The sequence below is a fragment of the Scyliorhinus canicula genome, chromosome 5, assembly GCF_902713615.1.
Source record: "Scyliorhinus canicula chromosome 5, sScyCan1.1, whole genome shotgun sequence".
Lineage (NCBI taxonomy): Eukaryota > Metazoa > Chordata > Chondrichthyes > Carcharhiniformes > Scyliorhinidae > Scyliorhinus > Scyliorhinus canicula.
In genome coordinates, this window is record NC_052150.1 from 104,294,484 (window position 1) to 104,320,092 (window position 25,609).

General features: G+C 51.4%; 1 protein-coding gene across 1 annotated transcript in view; it reads right to left on the reverse strand.

The window, feature by feature from the left end:
* Positions 1–8,325: 8,325 nt before the first annotated feature.
* The window catches only part of LOC119966173 (leucine-rich repeat-containing protein 72), a 98,118-nt gene continuing 80,834 nt past the window's right edge, over positions 8,326–25,609 (reverse strand). The window contains exons 8-10 of the mRNA XM_038797473.1: positions 16,404–16,433; positions 15,530–15,560; positions 8,326–8,518 (exon numbers count right to left, since the gene is read on the reverse strand). Of these exons, the coding sequence (XP_038653401.1) occupies positions 8,362–8,518; positions 15,530–15,560; positions 16,404–16,433 (218 nt within the window). The 3' untranslated portion in view covers positions 8,326–8,361. The remainder of the gene's footprint in view (positions 8,519–15,529; positions 15,561–16,403; positions 16,434–25,609) is intronic.

Consider the following 25,609-nt stretch of genomic DNA (forward strand, 5'->3'; position numbering starts at 1 on the left):
TCCAACAACTTGCCGAATATTTCCGTACACCATCAGCCCTCCAACCCCTAGGGCAGACCCACAACCTGCATATTCTGCCGCCATGACCTGATAAAGATTATTATTATTATAAGCTCTCAGGCAGTCTAGCATTCGTACCCTTTCGTCTCACGTTCTTTCTTTGGGTTTCATAATCCTCTAATTACCACAATTTTTCTGATGACCAACCATATAAAATTTCTCCCCAAATCTGGGTGAAAAGGGCCAAAATAATGAAAGATCTAGCAGGAGCCACCCAACATGCAACCTCCACCTACATGTCACCGGAAGACCCCCTCATGTCCCACTTCTGACAGCGCATTTAATCAGAGTTGGAGATCACACAAAGGAGTTGAGGAGTCACAAGTGTATTGGTTTGGAGTTTTAAAGTGTATTGAGAAGTGGCGGTTCTGAATCTGAATAGAGTAAACATGTGCCCGTGACACATGAGAAGGTTTAACAATCTCCGATTGGACAACTGCACAGGCCTGGTCTTGGCAGCCTGCAGTAATGAGCGCTTTTCCCTTTGTCTGTATTCTCTCTCTCTGGTTGCCTGTTTGATGGAACCATCAATTCAACAGACACGTGTTTCCGATGTGAATCTAGGCTTTAATCGACTTACTTCAGAGCCAGCCTGTTACCTGTCGATTAACTCGTAGTGAACTCAGGCTGACTCTGGACACGGGTATTTATACAGCAGCACTAGGGGGAGGAGTCGTGGGCGGAGCCAAGGGTGGAGCCCAGTGCAAGTTCCTGAGTGCTCCCAGCGCTACTCCCCCTAGTGGTAGGATAGCGCTACTGCGCTTACAAAGACAGTGTGAATTAACATATATACATCTATATTACATTCACCACATTCACCCCCTGCAAAAAAAATCAAGTTCGGCGGGGGAGTGGTCTAGTCTATAAAGTCAGTCTGTCCGGCGGTCGAATTGTCCGCTGAGATCTGCGGAGCACCGGGGCTGCAGCCTCTTGCGGTGGCTGGATGGGTGTAGTGTGCTGGGGTACGATGGGGGACTCCAGGGAGAGTTGTATCCGAGCTTCATAATCTCCTGGTTCGACCAGGGACTGGGGGCTGGCCGGTGCGGGGGCGCAGAACTGGTGGAGCGAGCTTGTGGGCTCGGGAGCGCGAGGGGGCGGCAGCATGGGGTGTAGGGTGAGAGATCCTTCTGTGGGGGTAGAGGGGGCGCTGGATCCGACGGGTGCCAGATCCCGGAGGGATACTGTGTCCTGGCGGCCGTCAGGGAACTCAACGAATGCGTACTGGGGGTTGGAGTGGGGCAGGCGCACCTTCTCAACAAGGGGGTCGGTTTTGTGCGCCCTGACGGTGCTTCCTCAGGAGTACGGGGCCTGGTGTCCTCAGCCATGACGGAAGTGAGACCCCCGTGGTAGTGCCCCTGGAAAAAAATGAAGAGCCTCTCGTGAGGGGTCTGATTGGTCGCCGTACACAAAAGGGACCTAATAGCGTGGAGCGCGTCTGGGAGGACTTCCTGCCACTGGGGGACTTGGAGCTTTCTAGACCGGAGGGTCAGTAGGATGGTCTTCCAGACCGTCGCGTTCTCCCTTTCCCCCTGGGGTTGTAGCTGGTAGTCCTGCTCGAGGCAATGCCCTTTTTGAGCAGGTACTGACGCAGCTCGTCGCTCGTGAAGGACGAACCCCGGTCGCTGTGTACGTAGCTGGGGAAACCAAACAGGGTGAAGATGCTATGCAGGGCCCTAATGACTGTGTGGGAGGTCAAGTCGGGGCATGGGATAGCGAATGGGAAATGGGAGAACTCGTCTACGACGTTTAAGAAGTAAACGTTGTTAGTTGAGGGGAGTGGCCCTTTGAAATCAATCGCGAGGCGTTCAAAGGGCCTAGAAGCCTTGACCAGGTGGGCCCTGTCTGGTCTATAGAAGTGCGGTTTGCACTCCGCACAGATCAGGCAGTCCCTGGTGACCGCTTTTACCTCCTCGTTGGAGAAAGGCAGGTTTTGGGCCCTGATGTAGTGGGCGAGCCGGGTGACCCCTGGGTGGCAGAGGTCATTGTGGATGACTTTTAATCAGTCGATCTGCGCGCTGGCGCATGTCCCGCGGGATAGGGCATCCGGAGGCTCGTTGAGCTTCCCGGGTCGATATTTAATATCATAATTGTAGGTGGAGAGTTCGATCCTCCACCTCAGAATTTTATCGTTTTTTATTTTGCCCCTTTGCGAGTTGTCGAACATGAAGGCAACCGATCTTTGGTCGGTGATGAGGGTGAACCTCCTACCTGCGAGGTAGTGCCTCCAGTGACGGATAGCCTCCACAATGGCTTGTGCTTCTTTCTCGACTCAAGAGTGTCGGAGTTCTGAAGCAGAGAGGGTACGGGAGAAAAATGCAACTGGTCTCCCTGCCTGATTTAACGTGGCTGCAAGAGCTACCTCTGAGGCGTCGCTCTCTACCTGAAATGGGGTGGATTCATCCAACGCCCGCTTGGCCGATGTCCTCCTTGATGCCGTCGAAGGCCTGGCGTGCCTCGGCTGACGGGAAATCGTGTGGTCCTAAAGAGTGGGCGGGCTTTGTCCGCATATTGAGGGAGCCACTGGGCGTAGTAGGAAAAAAATCCCAAGCACCGTTTGAGGGCCTTGGGACAATGAGGGGTAGGGAGTTCTAAGAGGGGGTGCATACGGTCCGGGTCAGGGCCCAGGACTCCGTTTTCCACGACATAGCCGAGGATGGCTAGTCTGGATGTGCGGAAAACGCATTTCTCCTTGCTGTACGTGAGGTTCAGTTTCTGTGCCGTCTGGAGAAAATGGTGGAGGTTGGCGTCGTGGTCCTGCTGGTCATAGCCGCAAATGTGACATTGTCCAAGTACGGAAACGTGGCCCGCAGCCCGTACTGGTCCACCATTCGGTCCATTGCTCGTTGGAACACCGAGACCCCATTAGTGATGCCGAAAGGGACCCGGAGGAAATGGAAGAGGCGGCCATCGGCCTCGAATGCTGTGTAGTGGCGGTCCTCCGGGCGGATTGGGAGCTGGTGGTATGCAGACTACAGATCCACCGTGGAAAAGAGCCAGTACTGGGCGATCTGGTTTACCATGTCTGCAATCCTGGGGAGGGGATATGCGTCCAGGAACATAAATCTATTTATGGTCTGACTGTAGTCGACCACCATACGGAATTTTCCCCCGGTCTTAACGACCACCACCTGAGCTCTCCAGGGCTCTATAACCCCCTCACTGAGTAGCCTTTGGATCTCTGCTCTGACAAATACCCTATCCTGCAGGCTATACCGCCTGCTACGAGTGGCTATGGGTTTACAGTCCTTTGTGAGATTGGCAAAGAGAGGAGGGGGGGAATTCGCAGCGTAGCGAGGCTGCAGGTCATGAGTGGGGGCAGGGGCCCTCCGAAGCTGAGGGTGAGGCTCTTGAGGTTGCATTGGAAGTCTAGGCCTAATAAGAGTGGCGCGTAGAGTTCGGGCAAAACATAGAGTTTGAATTTCGAGTAACTAGCGCCTCAGATTGTGAGTGTCGCGGCGGTGCGCCCCTGGATCTGGACCGAGTGGGAGCCTGAAGCGAGCGCGATAGTTTGCTGCGCGGGGAAAACGGGGAGCGAACAGCGTCTTACCAGGTCTGTATGTATGAAGCTCTCTGTGCTCCCGGAGTCGAAGAGGCATGGTGTTTTGTACCCGTTGATATGGACCTCTGCCATCGAGTTTCGTAGATTCTTTGGTCGTGATTGGTCCAGGGTGACCGTGCTGAGTTGCGGGTAGTCGGCGGCTCGATCAGCTGTGCTGGAGTGGCCCCATGATGACTGCCCTCTGAGTTCATAGTCTAATTCGAATTCCTCCGCTGAGTTGTCCGAGCGCGGAGATGCCGACCGGGCCCAGGGATCGCACGTGGTGGGCGGTGAGGAAGATGGTGTCCAAGATGGCGGCCCCCATGAGTCGCACGTGGCCAGCCACATGGTGGAGGTTTTCCAAGATGGCGGCCCCCATGGATCGCACGTGGCTGGAGGGGGCGGAGTCGGGGCATAGGCCACATCGTTTCGGGCCCCGCGGAGCTGCGAGTGAGGGGAGCGATTACTGCGAGTCGCTGGGGAGTTGGAAGCTGGGGCCCTTTTTGCGAGGCACACTCTTGCGTAATGACCTTTTCGCCCGCAGCTGCTGCAGGTGCTGATTCTGGCCGCAGAAATGGCAGGCTGGAGCAGCATAGTTGCTGGCTGGAGCAGCATAGTGGCTGGCTGGAGCAGCATAGTGGCTGGGCGGCCGCGTAGCACAGGCCTGGGGGAGTCGCTGGTCGGGGGCCCATGATTGGGTCGCGGGGAACGAGTTAAGGCTGCGGAAGGAGACCTCCATCGTGGTAGCAGCTTCCACAGTCCTTTCTAAGTCCTGGGCCCCCTTTACCAGCAACCGTTGGCGCACATAGTTAGACCTGAGGCCCGCTACAAAGACATCGGGTACCGCTAATTCCCTGTGTTCAGCCGCGGTAACCGCTTGGTAATTACAGTCATTGGACAAATTATTAAGTTCTCTTAGGAATTCGGCGAGTGATTCCGTAGGCCGCTGGCGGCGAGTCGTGAACACATGGTGAGCGTAAACTTCATTAATGGGCCTTACATACATTTTTTCGAGAACTGCTAGCGCTGCAGTATATGAACTGGCCGAGTTTAGTTTCGTCGCGATTCTGTGGCTCACCCTCGCGTGCAGTAGACTTAGCTTCTGATCCTCTGTAGTTTTGGCTGTGCTTGCTTCAGCCAGGTATGCCTTGAAGCACCGGATCCAGTGGGAGAAGATTTCTTTAGCCTCTGCATCCTGCGGGTTGAGTTCCAGGTGTCCAGGCTTGAGGGCCGATTCCATATTCGATCTTTACTGTTCTTAAGTCGATTAAATTGATGGAACCATCAATTCACCAGACACGTGTTTCCGATGTGAATCTAGACTTTAATCGACTTACTTCAGAGCCAGCCTGTTACCTGTCGATGAACTCGTAGTGAACTCAGGCTGACTCTGGACACGGGTATTTATACAGCAGCACTAGGGGGAGAAGTCGTGGGCGGAGCCAAGTACAAATTCCTGAGTGCTCCCAGCGCTACTCCCCCTAGTGGTAGGATAGCGCTACTGCGCTTATAAAGACAGTGTGAATTAACATATATACATCTATATTACATTCACCAGATTCACCCCCTGCAAAAAAAATCAAGTTCGGCGGGGGGGGTGGTCTAGTCTATAAAGTCAGTCTGTCCGGCGGTCGAATTGTCCGCTGAGATCTGCGGAGCACCGGGGCTGCAGCCTCTTGCGGTGGCTGGATGGGTGTAGTGTGCTGGGGTACGATGGGGGACTCCAGAGAGAGTTGTATCCGAGCTTCATACTCTCCTGGTTCGACCGGGGACTGGAGCTGGGAGCTCTACGCAGCCTCCCTGCTAACCCCCAGCAAAACGGCGAATCAGTGGCCGTTTTGCACCAATTTTCCTGGCGTAAAACACCACCGTTTTCACGCCGGCGTAGTCTCCCAAATGGAGAATCCAGCCCAGAGATTTCAAAATGGTCACTTGAATCATGTGACCTTCCTTCTCCAGAATTACTTCACAAGGAATGTTTATCCACCATCTAGAATTGGCTTTTATTTCAGGACTGATAATGTGCCAGTTGTTGAAAGAGTTACCGTCCATATTGAGGGTCTAGTGTTGGGAAACTATTGCCTTGGGAGACCCACCAACTCTGCTCGAAAATTATGTCCCTTTGGTTCCCTATTGAAATGGGCCTGGGGAGTCCCAGGTGTGATACAAATCTGTTAGCAGCTTTGCAGATAAATGAGATTTGATGTGTGAGCCTCCTGGTCTTTAGTGATTACAAGGGGTCTGAACAATGTGGTCTGAAATTACAGAAGCTGAGAAAATAATTATTTTGTTCTTGTAATCCGGGGGTTACCAGCGCCTAAAGAAAGTGTCAACCGAGTGGTGACTTGCAGCACCCATCTTTTTGTTTCAGCAAAAGTATATATTTTTAAAAAGTAATAAGGTTAAAGTTTTGAACATTCTGGGTGCGATTCTCCGCTCCCCACGCCGGGGGGAGAATCACGGGAGGGCCGGGCGAATCACGACACGCCGCCCTGGCACCCCCCGCGATTCTCCCAACCCCCCCAAAATGGCGTATCGCGGAATCGCCGGTCGCCGTGAAAAACGGCGACCGGCGATTCTCCGGCCCAGATGGGCCGAGCGGCCTGACGTTCCCGACTTGTTCACGCCAGCGCGAAAGGTAAGTTGGGCCTGTGGGGGGCAGAGAGGGGATTGAGCACCACAGCCGTGCTCGGGAGGGGACTGGCCCGCGATCGGTGCCCACCGATCGTCGGGCCGGCGTCTCCATGAGACGCACTCTTTCCCATCCGCCGCCCCGCAAGATCAAGCCGCCACGTCTTGCGGGGCAGCGGAGGGGAAGACGGCAACCGTGCATGCGCGGTTTGGAGCCGGCCAACCTGCGCATGCGCGGCTGACGTCACTTAGGCGCGCCGTCGCGTCATTCTCGGCGCGCCGCTTTGACGCAAGCGTCAAGGCCCGGCGGCCGAGTTTCTCACAACACCGCTCCTAGCCCCCTGGGTGGGGGGGGGTGAATAGGGTGCGAGGAGCGGCCTCCGACACCTTCGTGAAACTTGGCTGAGTTCACGAAGGCCTTCCCGATGCCGCGGGGGAGCGGAGAACTGCGCCCGTAATCTTGGAGAACTTCTCATGTCGTAGGAACTCAACAATTGAAAAATGAATGCAACCATGAAAATTTCCAAAGCACCTCTATCTTTATAAAACTGAATCCAACTTGAGTTAAAGAACTAATTTATCAGTATAAACCAGTGGACCTGAGCATTTCTAATCAACCATTACCAAAAACAAACAATGAGTTGGATTCTCCATTCTTGAGACTAAGTGTTGATGTTGGGGCAGAATTTGTGGAGTTCCAGGGCAACAAAACTGCTGCCGAACCTGGACCGATTCAGTAACTGTTGAGTGGCTAGCGCCGGCGCCACGTGGAACACAATCGATTCCAACAGTGTGGGATTCGCGGAGTCCGTGATTGACACTCGGGAGGCTGACAAGCTGCAGCCGCATATACACATTACAATCCCCACGCATACTCATCCCAGCCAACAAGATGGAACTGGTTGTGCTCGAGCCCACCCATACAGCTGATGGGTTGCCTGGGGCCAGAGGGCATGTAAGGGGTTGGCCTATGTTCCAATTGCATTGATGCCGCTGTCGGGGTGACGGAGAATTGCAATTTGGCGTCACATCGGCACCCACTGTGATTTTGGCGTTGGAACCTATTCTCCTCCCAATCGCGATTCCTGATTTCAGCATCAGCCAACGGAGAATCCTACCCAATGTCTCTGCTGGTTTAGAGCTGCATCACAAGAAGTGCACAGGATTATAAAAAGAGAGATAACAAAATATATTGGTTGAAGTGCCTTGCACTGAAGCCCGCACATTAGAATCATTTATTAACTTTTTTTTCTTTCAAATTTAAAAGATCACTTCAGAGAAAAGTGAGTGAACTGCCAGATTGTGGGTTCATGTACACCGAGGAGCCAGTGGTTTTCTAGTTATATTTTGTTGCTTGAAAAATAGGTTGAAAATGAAGCTTCCCCATTTACTCGTACTAATAGCTTCTCTTTTAACAATCTGAAATTCAGACCACCTAGAGAGATGTAGAATCTTTAACATGGCAAAACCCATCTCTGAAATAGAGCATGAAACAATTACTGATTTTAATCCAGTATATAATATTGTGCATGATATATTAATCTTCTTGGAACTGAATACACTTCCTATAGTCCCAAGATGGGAATTTAATATGCATGACACTTAGTAAGGATTACCCTGCTTCATTTAAAGGAACTCATTACTAAACACAGGACAGATGGAAAATGTATGTTGTACTGTTCTTATTAAACTAAAACACCAAAGATTATACGTATGCAATTATATGTAATGCTGGTGCACATCTGGTTCACATATCCAGACAATAACTGACATCTATCTCACAAAGCAAATATCTGTAAAATGAAACTTTTTCAGCAAATATATGTTAAATGAAACTAGTGCAATGTATGAAAGGTTGTATTTCATCCCCGTTACCTGATCAAAAAGTGCTTGATGCTGCCCTGGACTTCAGAGAGGAAGATACTTCTACCCGCATTCTTGAAAAGTACAAATGTTATGGGTAAATAATTGTGGAGAAAGATTTGGGAAATAGTACATTACATTTCTATGATTTAAGTGGCAATAAGGTAGTGACGCTCGCTCTTTGAACCTTTGGCATTTCTCTTTTGAATGCAATTTAGAAACATCTTGGCATGTTGGTTCAATGCAAAATCCACTTTAATGCATTGCAGTTATCTAAATTGGGTAGTAATTATTTGCGAGGACTGCAAAGGTTCATCTCCCAAACGTTTCTGTTGTGCATTAGGTACTTTATTCCAGTCCAGAGTGGAAAACTGCATTATCGATCTCCTTCTTATTCGTGAATCAACAACATTCTTGTAAGGATCTCTAAAATATACCAAATGGAAATAAAACAAAATAATATCATTTTGACAATTTTTTATACTTTACATTTCAAAAAACAGGGAAAAAAGTGAACTTGCATTCAATGGACAATCAAATATGTCAAAGAGTTGCTATTGCAATAAACATCAAATCTACCCAAGATAAATTGAGAGGTCAAAACTATTCTGTGATTAAGACACATTTGGTAGGAAATACAGAAAACAGATTTTCCTCTTAGCTACTCTTAAATTACATGTGAATAGAGACTAAATGATATTCTTGCCTGTTCCCAGATTTTCACTAATTATCATGGGCAGATTTCCCCCTTTAAAGAAAGTGGACACTTCGGTTCTAGTTGTGTCAGAAGGACAGAATACTAGGCTCTGGTAACAACTTGGCAATTGGCTTTTAAATTAATTTAGATACCTGATAAATTGTTCATGAAGGCTGCAGTATGGTACTGAGGAAGGCTTGATTATTCCTTGTTCCTCGGTCCTGTGCCACTTTGGATACATCATTCTGTTAGCCAGCTTGGAGGAGCCCAGGAAAAGACTGACTCCAAGTTGGATAACAGAAAACAACATCACCATAGAAGAATAGTTCTAACTTGACCATACCACACCAACCACCTTGCCTTCCCTCCAGACAACTGCAGAGACAGCAGAGAAATTTTGAAGGCCCATCTAATGAGAATCAATGCATTCATCACCTGAAATTATGAGGGAGTTTTGGGACCTACTATGGAAGTACTTGCAATCACTTAGAATCTGACTTATCTGCTGTTTGTGATGAAATCTCAAAAATAGTGTGTAAACTTTCCGGGAAAATAAACTTCAAGAGAGTAGCTCTGAAAATGTTGATAAAGGAGAGAAAAACATGGAAATCTAGAAAGCTAACAAAAACTGATCAATGGTTCCAATAATCTAACAACTGAAGAAGAACCCTCTCCCTATTTGCTCGATTTATTATGGTACATAACAGCATCAGGAAACTTACTAACAGAATGTAAATTGGAGTGGGAACCATTTCTACTTGGTTTCCGACCTGGTTTTGACATGACACAATGGTTTCTTCATCAGCAGTGTTCCAATACAAAAAATATGGCAATTGTGGAAGTTTATTGGGCGGGATTCTCCGTTGGCCGATGCCGGAATCGGGAAATGCCATTCAGCGTAGAATTGGTTTTGATGCCAAAATCATGGTGGGCGCCGGTTTCACACAAAATTGCAATTCTCCGGTGCCTCGACAGCGGCATCAATGCGTTCTACTCCGCATGTACAGTAAATGCCGTCAGCATATAATTAGCGGGCCTGACCCGGTATTCTCCAGGGCCTCCGCGATTCTTTACCCCACAGGGGGAGTTCCTGATGGTGAGGTTCACTTGTGCTTTTAAAAATCGAGAAACAGGAGGGAGACAGAGCAGGTAGGACATGCATGATCGTGGACTGTCATTCCTGACACTGGCCAGGCTGCTGGGAGGAGGGATGGGGGGGACCTGACACTGGCTGTATGGGGTGTCCCCACCCCATGAACCCAACACCCCCCCCCGCACACGCCATACCAACCAACCACCCCCCCCCCCCCAAACCGGCCCCACCCGCCAGCGGAAAATCACAAGGCCCATCACAGTAGCCATGGACAGGGGCCATGGAGCACACCACTGATAAGGGCAGTGCCAGCTGACAGCCCCCCGGCAGCAGCAATGGGATCTGGGCCAGAGGTGCCCCTGGTCACCAATAGGGCCAGGGGTGTGTGGAGGGGACATGCAGCGGCATGGTCCGCAGTGCCAACCGGGGCCACCATGTAGCCCATTGAATCTGGTTGAGAATGGGAGGGAACACACCACGCTAACATGCCGGCCTTTCACCCCCTGCAGACAATGGATATTGGAATTCAGCCAGCAATGGTGGCCTTCCTCCTAGTCGCCGCAGTCCTGGGTGATGTACTGCAGCTGTATGAACTGGAACTGCTTGAGTAGGAAGCAGCAGCAGCGGAACCAGCCCTAGAGGAACAGGAGGCAGCCACTGAGGATGGAGAGTCAGCCGCCCAACAGGCTGAGGAGGAGGAGGTGCAGAGGAGGCCTCGTGTGTACCGGCAGCGCCTGTCATTCAAGGACCTGCAGAACCAGGCATGCCGTCGAAGACTTTGGCTGAGCAGGGGGACAGTGCGACATATCTGTCAGATCATGGCGTACCTGGCATCGTGGGGGAATAGCGGACGATACCCGCTCCTGATGGCCATCAAGGTGACGGTTGCTCTGACCTTTTACGCCACGGGGTCATTCCAGGCGGCAACTAGGGATCTGTCTGATATCTCAGAGCTTGGTGCAGAGGTGCACCCGAGCTGCCACGGAGGCCCTATGTGCCCAGTCGGCTCAATACATCCATTTCAATGTGGGCCGAGCCCACCAGGATGCCCGGGCAGCGGGGTTTGCCACCATTGGCGAGATTCCCGGGGTGCAAGGGGTGATTGGGAGTATGGATATCGCACTATGAGCACCTGCAGATGATAGGCCGCTCTTCACAAACTGAAAGGGGTTCCACACGATGAACGTGCAGCTGGTGTGTGACCATCAGATGTGCATCATGCACGTCTGCGCCGATACCCGGGCAGGGTGCACAATGCCTTCATCCTGGCACACTTTTTTTTTTATAAATGTTTTTTATTGGGATTTTGAACAAAGTATATTTGCCGTTATGTACACAGAATATGATGTATATATATACACACACACACACATATAGAAGAGAAAGGCATACACAAACATATCACAAAGAACAAAAAAAAAAGTAATGATAAAAAATAAAATAAAGTAACTGGTAAGGTATGCACCACCTCAACAGCAGCAACTCTGTACAATTGGCAAAGTTATTTACAACACATAAGTAGGCATCTGTTTGTGTGTTGGTGGGGGGGGAGGGGGGGTGTGGAGACTTGGGGGGGAGGGGGAGGGGGGGAGGGGGGGGGGAGGGGGGGAGGGGGGGGGAGGGGGGGAGGGAGGGGGGGGGAGGGGGGAGGGAGGGGGGGGAGGGGGGGGAGTAGATATGCATTTGGGTGCCGGAGAAACAATTACAGAAGGCAGTACTCGAATGGGTCTGGTGTTGTCATCCTGGCACAGACAATTCCCAGCCTCTTTGAGGTGCTGGGATATGAGGAAGTCATATCCTCAGAAGAGTTGGGAAGTCGGCTCCTGGGTGACAGTGATTATCTACTGAGGCCGTGGCAGGTGATGCCTATCCGGAGGCCACAAATAGACATGGAGACCCGCTACAACACCCATGCCACACGCGACCAGGGCTGTGATCGAGTGGAGCTTCAGCCTCCGGAAGATGCGGTTCACGTTCCTGAGCCACTCTGGAGGGGCTCTCCAGTAAGGCGCTGGCTGGGTCACCCCCATCATGGTGGCCTGCTACGCCCTCCACAACATCACGCAACAGAGGGGCAACGTGCTGGAGGAGGAGGACGAACGCCAGGCTTCGTCTGATGATGAAGATGCGGGGGGAGGGCGAGGATAGGCAGGACATTGGGCCTGGGCAGGCAGGGGAGGCTGCACAACGTGTTCACCAGGGCCAGCATGCACAGGATGCTCTGATCGCCTCCATGTTCACCAACTGGGGGGCAGGGGTAGGACTGGCCAAGGTCACGGACACCGCATCCCACCCCCACACTTCCCCTGGCCAACTACCCCTCCGCCTGCAACCCCATCCGTGATACTTACTTACCTGCCACTACGGGGTGTGGTCCCTGGGTTGGTAGTAACAGCAGGTATAGCCCACCTGCTCTGTGATGAACTCTGGTACTCCGCATTGTTCAACAACGCCTAACACCTGCAAACGGTAGGACCTTCCATCGTTCACCTGGCTGATCCTGCATGCGAGCTGGTCATTCAATCACACTGTGCCATCGAATCCCTGGGGTGACGGAGGTGGGAATGGTAGTGGTGGGGGGTGGTGGGATGGCGATGGGTCATCAGAGCGTTGAGCGCTGGTTGAATTGGGATCCCTGAGCCAAGCCCATCCCCAGTGTCCATCCATCCACACACACACCCCGCCACACCACTCTGTGGCTAGCATAGACAAGCCCACCCCTCACACCCTTCTGACAGCACTCCGAGGCAGGTTGTAACATTGTGCCAGGTGTTCAATGTGGAAAACATATACCCTGATACATGCCCGAGTCACGATCACTAAATTGTGGCCTGCACCTGTGCCAACTTAACTAGTGTCTACTTTTCTGTCCTTACGCCCCTCACGCTGCATCCAGGTGGAACCCTGGATGGTACATCAGGAGCGGAGGCGGTCTGCTGTGATTCACTCCCTGCGATCTTGATCCCCTTTGGCAGGCATCTTCTGGGGCCACTGGGTCTGGATGGGCCCAGCTGCTGCATGGGTGTCACAGGAAGCATGGTGCTGCCCTGTTCGGCCTGTGGCCCAGCAGATGCACCTGGGATAGGGGAACAGGGGAGGCTGGACGGGGTGGGGGGAGGGGTCCAAGGTGCTGCGCTGTTCCTGCACCTCCCATGCGGGAGTCACCGGCACGGGCTACATCACCTCCTCCTCCGGTGGCTCCATGGGACGAGGGTGTGAGTGGAGCTATCCCCGGAGGCTCCCACACCACTGCCAGTCCTGGAGGCCTGCTGTCGTCTCAGCCAGGGTCTGCATGCTCACGGCCATGGAGCACAGGGAGTGGACCATCTCCATCTGGGACTGTGCCACATCACCCATTGACTTTGCCACCCCTTCTTGGTCTGTGCCACATAAGCCAGTGACTTCTCCATCTCTTCTGGGACTGGGCCTCCTCCCTCTGTCTTTGCCACATCGGCCAGTGCCTGGGCAATGCCGCAAACGCTCTCAGCATGGCCCGCTGTGACGGGACCACGCTCAGGAATGCTGCTGCAACATCCAGGTGCCTTTGGCCACTGCCTGCACAGATTGCCCCAGGCCTTCGGCATGTTGATCCATGGCCGAAATCCTCACCCCCAAGACCTCCAATGCGGACACCATCTGTGTGGTGTTGGCCTGGGTGGCACACATGGTCGGTGCCTCCACTTGTGCCTGCAGGTGCTGGATGCTTGTCAACAACCCCTCATGTAGTCCCTGCCGCTGCAACTGCATCTCCACAATCAATGGGGCTGTCCGTTTCAGAAGCACAATAACCCATCTGGATGGTAGCTCATCCCTGGGGCCCTCCAACGTGAGAGTTCCTACCTCCACCTGATGAACCGAAGCAGGTGTGTGATGCGCACCAGAGAGTGTCAGAGGTGTCCCAAAAGCCTCTTCACTTAAGTGCACAACCGAGGTAAATGTCTCGGATGGTGGAGGGTGTTGGAGACAGCTGTGACGGGAAGTCCTGTCATCACTGGACTCGAGCTCCGGGGTGTCCTGGGTCTCGGGGATATGGCTCGCGTCAGTATCCTCATCGCTGTTCGGCACCTGGGGCTGTGGCTGTGGACACCAGAAGGGCCGCCCCAGCACCAGCAGCTCCTGCAAGACAGAAGACAAGACTCATAATTAGACTGCAGGCGGGGGTTGTATGAGGGGGAAGGGTAGTGTTGGAGGGGTGGTTGACACACATGTCAGGGGGAACCGCAACTCAGTGAGGCCTCACTTCCTTGCCGAACACCGATCTCCGCCCCAGCGACTGCCCTTTCCTCAGGTCCGCCAACCACGTCCAGGACCCTCCGCTCCACTGCAGTGAGGGGCCGCAGGTCTGGTGGTCCCCCTCCAGTCTTTTCCCGCTCCTGGCGGCTATGGGCAGTCTTCTCCTGGTGGGGTCGAAAACAGAAAATGCATAGTGTTAGATAGTCCAATGCATGCAATTCATGGAATGGGTAGCTGGTGGCTTCAGTGGCCAAAGCACCCAGTATGATTGCTGACATGTGGTGTATGGTGGGGGGTTGCCGGCATGTGATGCAGGGTGGGGGTTGCTGGCATGTGATGTGGGTTCGGCCGCCCTCCGGGTGGGGGAGTGGGGTTATGAGGGTTGGTGCCAGGGGCACAGTGCTCCCTGCAGACACTAGGCACCCTGAGGAGGTCATGCAGTTTCTTCCGGCACTGTTGTCCGGTCCGGACGGTCTTGATCATGACGCTTACAGCCTACGCCACTTGTCCACAGGCACAATGAACGCCAATGGTTGTCAGCCTCCTTCCTGGATCAGGGTACAGGGTTGCTCACCTCAGGATCTCACACTCGGCATCCGTAAAGCAGAATGCCGCTCTCCTCACTGCCGTATTGTTGGCTGGGATGATATTTGTGTGGGGAATGAAGTGTGTTTATGTGGCTGAAGCTTGTCAGTTTCCTGAGCGTCAATCACAAATCTGGCACCATTTCCCATTGGAATCAATTGTGTTCCATGTGGCGCCGGAGCTACCCCCTCAACGGCCGCTTGATCGGTCCAGCTGCGGCGCCAGCTTTTCTGTCTAAGAAGTCCATGAATCCTGCCCCGGTGTCAACACTTAGCCTCACGAATGGAGAATTCTGCCGATTATTTATCAAAATTCTTCTCATTACTGTTTCCACTGTGCTGAATTTAATATATGGCTGTATAAATAAGGTATTGCAGCTTGTGAGGATCTTTGGTTGGAATTATGAAGCTTTCCATTTAGATAACTTATGCTCATGATTTAGATTTTCTTGATTTCCTTTTCCTTGAGTATTTACTGAGATGGACTTTAAATTGTCACAGTGATGAACACACTTTTTGCACTGTACATTAAATTCCAGTATGTACCCCAGTCCAGAGTTCGGGGTCTTAAGCATCTGGTGCTGCTTCAATTTGCATTGGGACAATTAGCAACAGAAACAAAAAAATTAGACTGCATATTGAGGAACTGGTCTTCCCAATTACATACTTGCCCTTATCTCCTGGTATGTGGCGGACGGCAAAGGAAGCATATTTAAAAAACTGTAAATTTGAACTTGCTCCATAACTGCAGCTGCTTTCATGCATTGAACCTAAACCATTTAAAAAATATCACTACCAAAATTTCTTAGTGTAAATTGAGAGATACTAACTTAGTCACTTTTTTCTCACGTTTCAAAACATCTGAAATAAAATCAAAGAAAGTTTTATTTAAAAATAGGTATTAACTACAATCTTGCAAGGCTTCGCATGCTTGTTTCTCATTGTTCTATCTCAAAGCTTAATGTTAGAACGATAAGCAAAACTTTACACGTCTGTTAAACATGTACATGCAGAGCTGTGCTTGGCATAATTGGAGAGAATGGAGTGTAAAGACAACAAAACAATACCTGAACCAGATTGATTTGTGTTGTATGTGACTGAGTTTCTTAAAATTGACTCAACTTAGAAGATAGGGTGACATTAAACCTTTGGGAAATGAGTTCAAATCTAACCCAACTGATGTGATAGAAGTTTTCCATATCTGCTGTTTGAAGTCAAACTATCTTGAGCAGTTCTGACAAATGGTACAAATCAGATAACATTTTCCCAATGATTTAGTTGGAGAAACCATGCGGATAGATGATACGGGAACAGATATGCAACACTACCTCGTGTAAGAGCTAATCTTCTGCTTTGGGATATCTCTGGGACAGAGTAAGCCTATAACCGTGCCTGGCCTATGGGTGTTTAACACAAAAAGTGAAAAGTATTCTAGCAATTTCACATCTCAACACAATGGGCATGAAAGCTCTCGTAATAAAATTATTTGTAAAATACTGCTAACGAGAATATCCTGTGACGCATAGCATAGTGACACTACATGATGTTGTATTCAACTAGTACTGTACTAGGTAATGAGGATGGATTCATGTGCACAAGATGAATTTCTGATTTTAGCTAGAAAATGCAGCAAGAAAGCGACAGACAATGAAGAACCAGTATTGACAGTGACCCAGTTTGAAAGCAGAGAATATATTTTCTGACCTTTCTGTTCATGAATCGATATCTTCTGACCTAAAATGAAAGATAATAATCAGTAGGATTAGTTAATAACCCTCTTTAGTTGGTAGCATCCACATGATGAAATACAAATAATACTGATTTCCAAGTCTCTGATTTTATGTCTGCAAATTTACTTTTGAATATTCCAGAGACAAGGAGCTGGAGTCTCCGATATTGAGGCTAGGTCCGGAGCATGTGTCTAGTCTTATGACCAAAACGTCAGCGGCGTCTCCCGGACTGATGCTTCACCCGGTGGGGGGCTAGCAGCTGCTCCACGTATAGCCCTTGGCTTTACCTGCCGATACGGGCGGAGAATTGCCGGGTCCGTGCCTGCGCATGGTGGCGCCCTGCGGCGGTCACGCCGACCAACATGGCGGCGGCCACATGCAGACCCGGCCTGCCAGATAGTGCCCTCCTGTAACCCCCTCGCCACCCCTGGACCACCCCTCACCAGTCCCCCCAGCCCCCGCCGAACTCCAACCCCCAGCCAGCGGAGGGCTCCCCCCCCCCCCCGACTGTGGCGGCATTGGACAAAGACTGCAGCCACCACGCATGGTCCATGAAAACGGAGAGCACAAGCGCAACACGCCGTTGGCAAGTAGGTCCATCTAGGGGCGGCGCATCGGGGGAGGGCCTTCAGGTAACGTCCTGAGGCTGTCCCAACAGCATGCGGCGTACTCACCAATGATGCCCTTTTGGACGGGGCGGGGCATCTGGAAAATGGCACCTCCCCCCGATTTTGGCGTCAAAACGGATTCTGCGGCCAATAGCCAAATGTAATTTTGGTGTCGGCAATCGGAGAATCCAGCCCAAGTTCTCTGATTGGGCTCTGTTGAATATTAATTGGGCGGTGTGATATTACCATCAGTATGACTGTTATGACTCATTTTTAAAATAAATTTAGTGTATCCAATTAATTTTTTTTTCAATTAAGGGGGTATTTAGCATGGCCAATCCACCTACCCTGCACATCTTTGGGTTGTGGGGGTGAAACCCACGCAAACACAGGCAGAATGTCCAAACTCCCCATTGACAATGACCCAGAGCCGGGATGGAACCTGGGACCTCAGCGCCTTGAGCCAACAGGGCTAACCCACTGCGCCACCATGCTGCCTACTGTTATGAATCTTGTCCTGGTTTTGCAGTGAGATGCATTTAAGCAATATGGGTGGGTTCTAGCTTCTTGGATGCTAATGGGAGATTTTCATGGGGGAACAGTGCAAATTGTTATAAATCATCCTTGCAATTTGCTAACGCAGGGTCTTGACACTTGTTAGAGAGAGAATGACAATTGGGTGCAGACTGCATCTGGTGCAGCTTAATCGGTCATCTCCAATGCAACTGATTGTCTTCATGTTGGGAACCTATCATTCAAATATCATACACAAGCGCTTAAATAGCTAAAACTTGACACAAAACCAGCTAAGTAAAAACAAAAAGTCCGTCCCCAAAGCTGACCCAATGTCCTTTGCTTTCCAGGATCCCCATCAGACGAGGCCAGGCCGTTCTGGGTCACAGCTCCCCTCCAGACCCTCAGAACAGCCCAGAACAGACCGCCGGGAAAGACATTGACTTCACAGCACTGCTTTCACCAGAACCATCCACCGGGGCAGACTATCACCTCAGTGGGACATGTTAGTAGTCAGGTTCCTGGGTCACGTTCTGGTGCGTACCATACACATGCAACAGCACATTGGTGAAGGCAGTGACTCCCAAGAGAGTGGCCGGTCAGAGGGCTGCCCGTACCAGGGAACAGCTGCCTCCAAGGCAGATACAGACCTCTGGAAAAGATGATCCCATCATTGGTGCAGTACAGATTCAGAGACAGAATTTACAGCAGGGGGTGTCAGCAATATTCCAGTGCCTACAAGTGCAACTGGAGGGGTTCAATTACCTTCAAGCGCATGAGATATTGCCAACAATGTGTGGCATCCAGGCCAACACTGAAAGGGTGGCTTCCGCGGTGGAAGACCTGAAACAAGAAGCCAGAGCCAAGTGTTAGGATATCCAAGGCATGGGGGCATACTGTACTGTCCATGGCTGAGGTGCTGGACAGGAGGACCCAGCCATAGGCGGACATGTCCCAGGTGCAGATGGGCATTGCTGTGGCACTCTAGAGCTTGGCCCACTCAAAGAGTCATGGTTGAGGGCATCAAAAACATTGGTCAGATGTTTACTGACCTTCGCCAGTCACAGAGGAACATGACACAGGCAATGAAGAACATGACTCGTTCACTGAGGGACATGTCCCAGTCACAGACTACCATGGCTGAGGGCATCGACACCATGGTTCAGTTAAGGACGGGCCTCCAGGACTGGCAGGACCAGATAACATTGAGGCCTGTGAAGCTACCCCTCCATCCCTTGGAGTAGCCCGGGGGCCAGTGAGCACCCCGATTGAGGAGGAAGCAAAGGGACCCATCCCAGGACCACAGGGGAGTCGCTGGAACACTGCATCCCTTCTGAATCCTATGTGCCTGACACTTCTGATGTGCAGCCGGCAGAACAGGCTGACACGTCGTCACCTGTGACACTAGGAAGGCAGCCGGGCCCATCCAGGCCTTCCAGAGGACGGCCACCAGGGACATCACAGGGCAGAGGGTGATACAAGCAGCAGGCCAGATCCACTCCTGAAGTGTCACCTGGGGCAAAACCTAGAAGGAGCCTCGGAGGATCAGAAAGATCACGTGCAGTTGGACATAGTGAGTCAGGGGGAAGGGCACCAAATTTGAAATAATGCACCATTGAACACGTTTCCACCACCAGTCCAATCTGCCTCTCACTCTTGTCCCATGGGTGGGAAGGTTGAGCCATGGCTGGGTTTTACATTATGACGGCTTGAGGGGACAGGTGGGGAGAAGGTTCAGGGAGCATCAGAACCATAGACATCCCATAGGCATCCACCCTCACCGAGAAGTGACAGGCCATGGGAGCCACAGTGTGAGACAGCCTGGTATGACAGCATCCCTAGCCCATGAACCCAAAGCTTGCTCCATCTCGCCCCACTACGCCCCCTCTCCCAAAATATGGTGGCCATGAGAAGGAGTCCCCATCACACATCAGGGATCATCTGGCTGGACAGATGTATGTCATCTAATTGACAAGAGTCAGACTTCCAGACAATGAGGTGCACCAAAGCACATCTCTCAACAAGTCACCATCCTCCATCCCGCAGGCAAGTCCCGCTGATACTGCCAACTCAGAACCAACACCCTGACACTGAAATGGCCCTCGGGGGAGGGGGGTGGGGGGCAGAGCAGAGCAGTGGTTGTGGGAAGGGGTGAAAAGCTAAGGAGTGAGCAATATATTGGCCCGATAGTTGGCCAATCAGGAGCTCCCTGGTTCTGCGGCCAGAAGGACTAATTTCCCGGCCTGTCAGGCCGGCTCCATGTTCTCTCCTGGACACATGTCCGGTGAAGCCTGTGTTGTTCCTCGTGTCTTAATAAAGCTCGTAGTCTCAAATGTGGAGAAGATGCTTTATTGTGAATTCGTTCTCTCTTCAGAGCTTAACTTACGGCTACCTCGAATGCTGCCTGCTTGTGTCTGTGTCCTGTTACGAGTTCTGCCTTCCGTGAAGTGTGTCGTCACTTCCTGTCCCTGTGTATATATAGCTCTCCCATGCTCCCTCTAGTGCTTGCTCAGTTGTATTGCATCTAGTCAGATCTACAATCACCACAAAGCCTGCCATTCGTGCCTCTCCTCCAACATGTTGCCCTGCTGCTGCGCATGTTTTGCAGGATGCAGCAGGCTACCACTATACGTTTGATCCTCTGGGGATGTGTTGGCAAGCACACCCCACCAGAGCGGTCCAGGAAGTGGAAGCACATCTTCAACAGCCAATGCACTGCTCGATACTCCTGGTTGCTGAGTAAGCATCATTTTAACGGTTCTCCGCCTCGATCTGGGGCCTTCCGCACAGGTGTCATCAGCCATGACCTCAGCGGGTAAGCCTTGTTGCCCACTAGCCAACCCCTCACCCGAGGGAGCACCTCAAAGGCACCAGGATCCTCCAAGTGCACCAGGATGCATGATTCATGTACGCTGCCTGGGTATCGGGCACAGATGTGCACAATGTACAGCTGGTGATCGCACACCAGTTGCACATTCAGGAAATGCAACTCCTTCCTGTTAATGAAGGGTGCCAGCTGCCGAGCCAATGCTTTAAGGGCGACATGAGTGCCATCAATAACTCCCTGGACCTGGTGCAGGCCAGCAATGGCAGTAAATCCAACATAGATTGAATCCAACAAAGTGGATGGCGATAGCTGCCTGGGCACATAGGGCATCCATCACACCTTGGTTGCACTTGTGCACTTCTGTTTGCAAAATCCCACACATGATCCGCTCAAACCCTGGAACGAGCCAGAGGCACAGATGTTGAGGGCAGCCGTCAAATTGGTGGCCAACGGGAGCAAGTGTCCTCCTAGTCCTCGTGGTGCAAGATCCGCAACCATCTGGCACAGATGACACACAGTCTCCTTGGTGAGGTGGCATCAATGGTGGCACACACGGGCCGGCAGCTCCTCAAAGGGTGAGGACTGGCGGTAAAAACATGGCTTGATGTGGGCCTGCCTTTGTATCTCCTCCTCGACCTGGTGGAAGGCTGGCTCTTGAGCCTCACTGGCTGGTCCTGCTGTTCTGGGGCAGGCTCCTGTCGTGCAGGGTCTTCTCTCGGATGGCACTGGCACTCTCACCACCGTGCACTTGCGCTGGCGCAGCAGCCAGGTAGATAGCGAGCATGGCAGACTGAGTTCCAAATTCCATTTCTGTGGGGGCTGTCAGCAAAGTGGTGCTTCCACTGACCATCCAAACCCCCCAAATTACATGATCATCCTGAGTTTGACTGCTCAGCGACCCTTAAATTCTGCCGTACCCAGTCCACTAGTGAGACTGTTACTCTGAGAGGGGCTGTGCGTCAGGGACGGTTCCAATGGCCGGGCACCGGTGATGTGTCCTTTTGTGTGGTGTCAGCTCTGTTAATTCCCTGCTTCCTCTGCTGTGGAGCTGCGCATCTGAGGAGTGCAATGAGGACTCCTAACACCTAGTGGTTTAGCAATTGAGCATTATCATGCACATCCCCTGCTGATACATGAGGGTTTCCAGATGGGCGGGGTAGATGGATATCTACATAATCAGGGGACCTCGGAGCATTTCCAGGATACTGGCAGCAGCCAGCAGTTTAAACAGTCAGGAACCTGTAAGTAACATTTAAGGGATGAGTTGCTGGTCTTTTACACCAATAACGGGACATTCAGCTATGGTAACCCCATCCTGAGGGAGACACCCCAAGTCCACACCCTTGCTACCAAGTCGACCCCCATTAGTCCTGGAGCTCCAGACATACACGCCTCAGTAAGCCTGAGGGCAATGATTAAGGTACTCACCTCCTTGCTCCCCTTCAAAGGCAAGACCATGGCGCCAAATCCCCATTTGCAAATACTTGCGGCAAATCATGCCCGTGTAACTCAGGGCTGGGAGGGTGGACCTTCGGGCTTCCATTGAATGCTAAGGAGCTGTTTGCATGTTCCCGCCGCTGGCCGGGTCTGGAATCCTGCTATGGCCGGTGGGGCGGGAGCAGAGACGGGGGAGAGGGGGTGTGCCACTTGGCATCAATCCCGCTTTTGGTCTGAAGCGGGATTCTACGCCCGATCGAGATTCCCGATTATAGCAGTGGGGAATGGAGAATCCCGGCCATTGTCTTTCAGAATGAAATGTTGCCATCTAGTGGAAATTTATATGAGTCGTAATTCTCACTTAGTTTAAGTTGTCAAGAAGTCATCCACAAACGTTTCAGCTATTAATAAACATTGGATAATCAAAATTCTTAAGAAATAGGAGCGGAGTAGGTCATTCGGCTGATCAAGCCCACTCTGCCATTTAAGAAGATCATGGCTGATTTTATGGGTTTGCCAGTACATTTTAGCCACAATAAACTTTTCAGATCCTCAGGGCCTTCCAGTGATTCCCAAAAAGTGCCTGACTCTTTCAGTGCAATCACTATCATAAGGCAAACATGCGCAGCAGCCAATTTATGCAAAACTTTAACTGAAGAACAGAAACTTAGAGGAGTGAAGGATGGGATTTTCCGTTCTGGAGACTAAGTGCTCCTGCCAGCGTAGAATCCGGGACTAGTCACTGTTGCCTCTGGGAACGGAGACCAGTTGCGGGTCGCTCTCCTTAACCATGCAAATATGTGCATGGTGGAGAGCTCACCGGATTCTGCTGGAATCCCGGTATTAGGCCGCCAGTTTCAGCGGGCAGCCGGATCCGGAGGTCTGGCGGCAGACCACCCACATTATAATCCTGTCACACCCCCCCCTCTGACAAATAGGGGCATCCACCCCTCCACCATGAGCCCCCCTCCTACATGCCTGAGGGTGACCCTACCCCTCCCAACCAGCACCCCCAAACCTACCCATCATATCCCTGATCAGAGACCCCATCAGACACTCCACCCCGATCTGAGACACCCCCAGTAGTCACCCCTGCCTGAAAAATGAACAACTGCCCAGGCAGTACAGTGAAAGATCATTGCATTTTAACTGACCCTTCCCTAATACCTGCTGCCTCAGACAAAAGTGTTTCAAGCAGTAGCTGTTACATGTGTCAGAGGCTTCCTTAAAAGCCAAGTACACTCAGAAGGGTTTCAAATCCCTTGACAGCTTTTGAAATGCAACTTCCATTTAATTTCACACAGCAATACATTGCACTAGCCATTTTTTTCTCAGCTCACTCATTCCTGGCACAGGGCAATTGATCATCTTCCTTGCTGGAATTCAAAACCGGGACCCCATAGCATTGCTCTCGGTCTGTGGTTTACTAGCTCAGTGACCCATCATTAGGCCACAGGAGGAAGCCAATGTTTTAGACAAATATTTGGTGGATTGTTTATCTATCTTTCCCTTCACACTTGAATGCTTATCGAATACCCAGCTTTGATGCTAACCACAATGTTTATAAAAACTCTTGTTATGATTGGCAGCTCCTCACCACTTCAAAAGCAGCTAAGTGATTTCACTTCCTGTTATTCACAGCAGAAAGTACTTGGTCACGAGGTGGGGGGGGGTGAGGAGTGATGTATGGAGGTGGGCGTGGAGTGATGCGGTGGGGTGGTCTGATGGGGGCAAATGATGGGGGGGTCGATGGGGGAGCGGGTCGGATCACACTCATACATGCATGCTGTGGGTTTGGGAGGCACCTCAGTTATGCACAGGTCCCCTTGACTCACCTTGGGATCCACCGCTTCAGGCCTATGCTGGGGAGAACTTGCATCAAAGCTTGCCCAGTAGATTTCCTGCTCTGGGGATCAGTGCGTAGTGGGGTGGGGTGGGGGGTGGTGAATAGGGCTTCAGCCCCTTAGTTATACTGAAATGGATGCTAATCACTGAATTTCATCTTCCTGCCAGCAAGGGGTGGGTAGTGCGCTGAGGCCGCCGCCTTGGAATCAGAGCATGGCATTTTTGGGTATGCTCCATTCTCCACCCAATCGGGAATCCTGATCACAGCTTTGGGTAATGAAGAACCCACCCCAACATGTTCATCGGTTCGTATGCTGTTGGTATTGGATTGAGCCACAAAACTAGGAGAATTCTCTGCGCTTCATCTCATACGTGATGGGGTGTTCCAATGTCCACCTGAACAGTCAGATGGGGCCTCCGGTTACCCTTGGAACAGCTGAACTTTTCCTACCTGTCAGTTTGGTATGTTTGTACAAGGGGCCTGTTGCATAGTGTTTATCTAACGAGGATAGGAATGGAGTGAGTAGCTAGGGAACGGAGTTTGGAGCAGTGACTGAAAACAGTAACTTCAGTTTTCTCAGTATATCATTGGAGGAAATTTATGCTCATCCAGTATTGGATGTTGCACAGGCAGCCTGACAATTCAGCAATAGTGGCTAATGTGACTCAGGGCCTGAGGGGGAAATAGGATAGAGACAAGAATAAATCCTTGGGGATACCACAGAGGCAATGATGCAGCCATTGCAAGTGACTCATAGAATTTACATTGCAGAAAGAGGCCATTCAGTCATCGAGTCTGCACTGGTCCATGGAAGGAGCACCCTACTTTAACAATCAGTGATTCTCTGGCTTTGATTAGATAGTTAAGAATAGGACCAGGTGAGAACAGTCCCACGCAGCGAGACGACAGGGGAGGCATTGGAGAAGGATGGTGTGGTCAACGACGTCAAGATGGATGTGGAGAGGACTTCCGGTGGCGGCTATTAAGGAGTAGGTCGCACATATGGTGGCTCCCACTCGGGTCGGAATTTTGGACCTTTTTCCCCGATTTTCTGTCGGATCTGAAGTGGAAAATTGATGTTGGATGCAACTGTGATGAGGAATCCTACATCAGTGCATTGAAAAGCGGACCAGGAGTGCTTGCAAAGGAAGTAATAGGTGAACAGAGAAGGCTTGGGCTGATACTGCAATGGGAGAAAGCGTGGTGGACGCCCGGAGTTGTGGCTCAACGACCCAGTGGTCGACGGAGCAGCTGATGCAGTTTATACAGGAGGGCTTCGCCAAGCAGATACAGGAATGCTTGGACCTGATTAAGGAGTCAATTGCACGGCTGGAACTCAGACTGGATGCTCAAGATCGGGCGATCCAGAAAGTGGAGAAGGCACTGACTGAGCAGGAGAAACACCAAACAGCAGTGGAGGTGGAGGTTGGGATGCTGAGAGACCAACAGAAAAGGCTCCAGGAGAAGGTGGAGGATCTAGAAAACAGGTCCCACCGGCAGAGCCTGAGAATCGTGGGTCTCCCAGAGGGATCCGAAGGAACGGACGCAGGGGCATACATAGCGGGTATGTTTGAGAAGCTACTGGAAGAGGGGACATTCACCCGACCCTTGGAGGTGGACAGGGCGCAGAGATAGTGAGGAAGCCGCGTGTAGGTGGCCCCCCGAGAGCGATGGTGGTGAGATTCCACAGTGTATTCTATGGTGGGCTAGGCAGACACAGAACTGTAAATGGGAGAACAGCTTCCTGCATATATATCAGGATCTGAGCGCAGACATGGCCAGGAGAAGAGCAGGGTTCAAACAGATAAAATCAACCCTTTTTAAGAAGAAGGTAACGTTTGGACTACTGTATCCAGCCCGTCTCTGGGTTACTCACAAAGAGCAACATTTCTATTTCGAGTCACCCAAGGAAGCGATGGACTTCGTTAGAAGCAAAGGGCTGGTAGCGG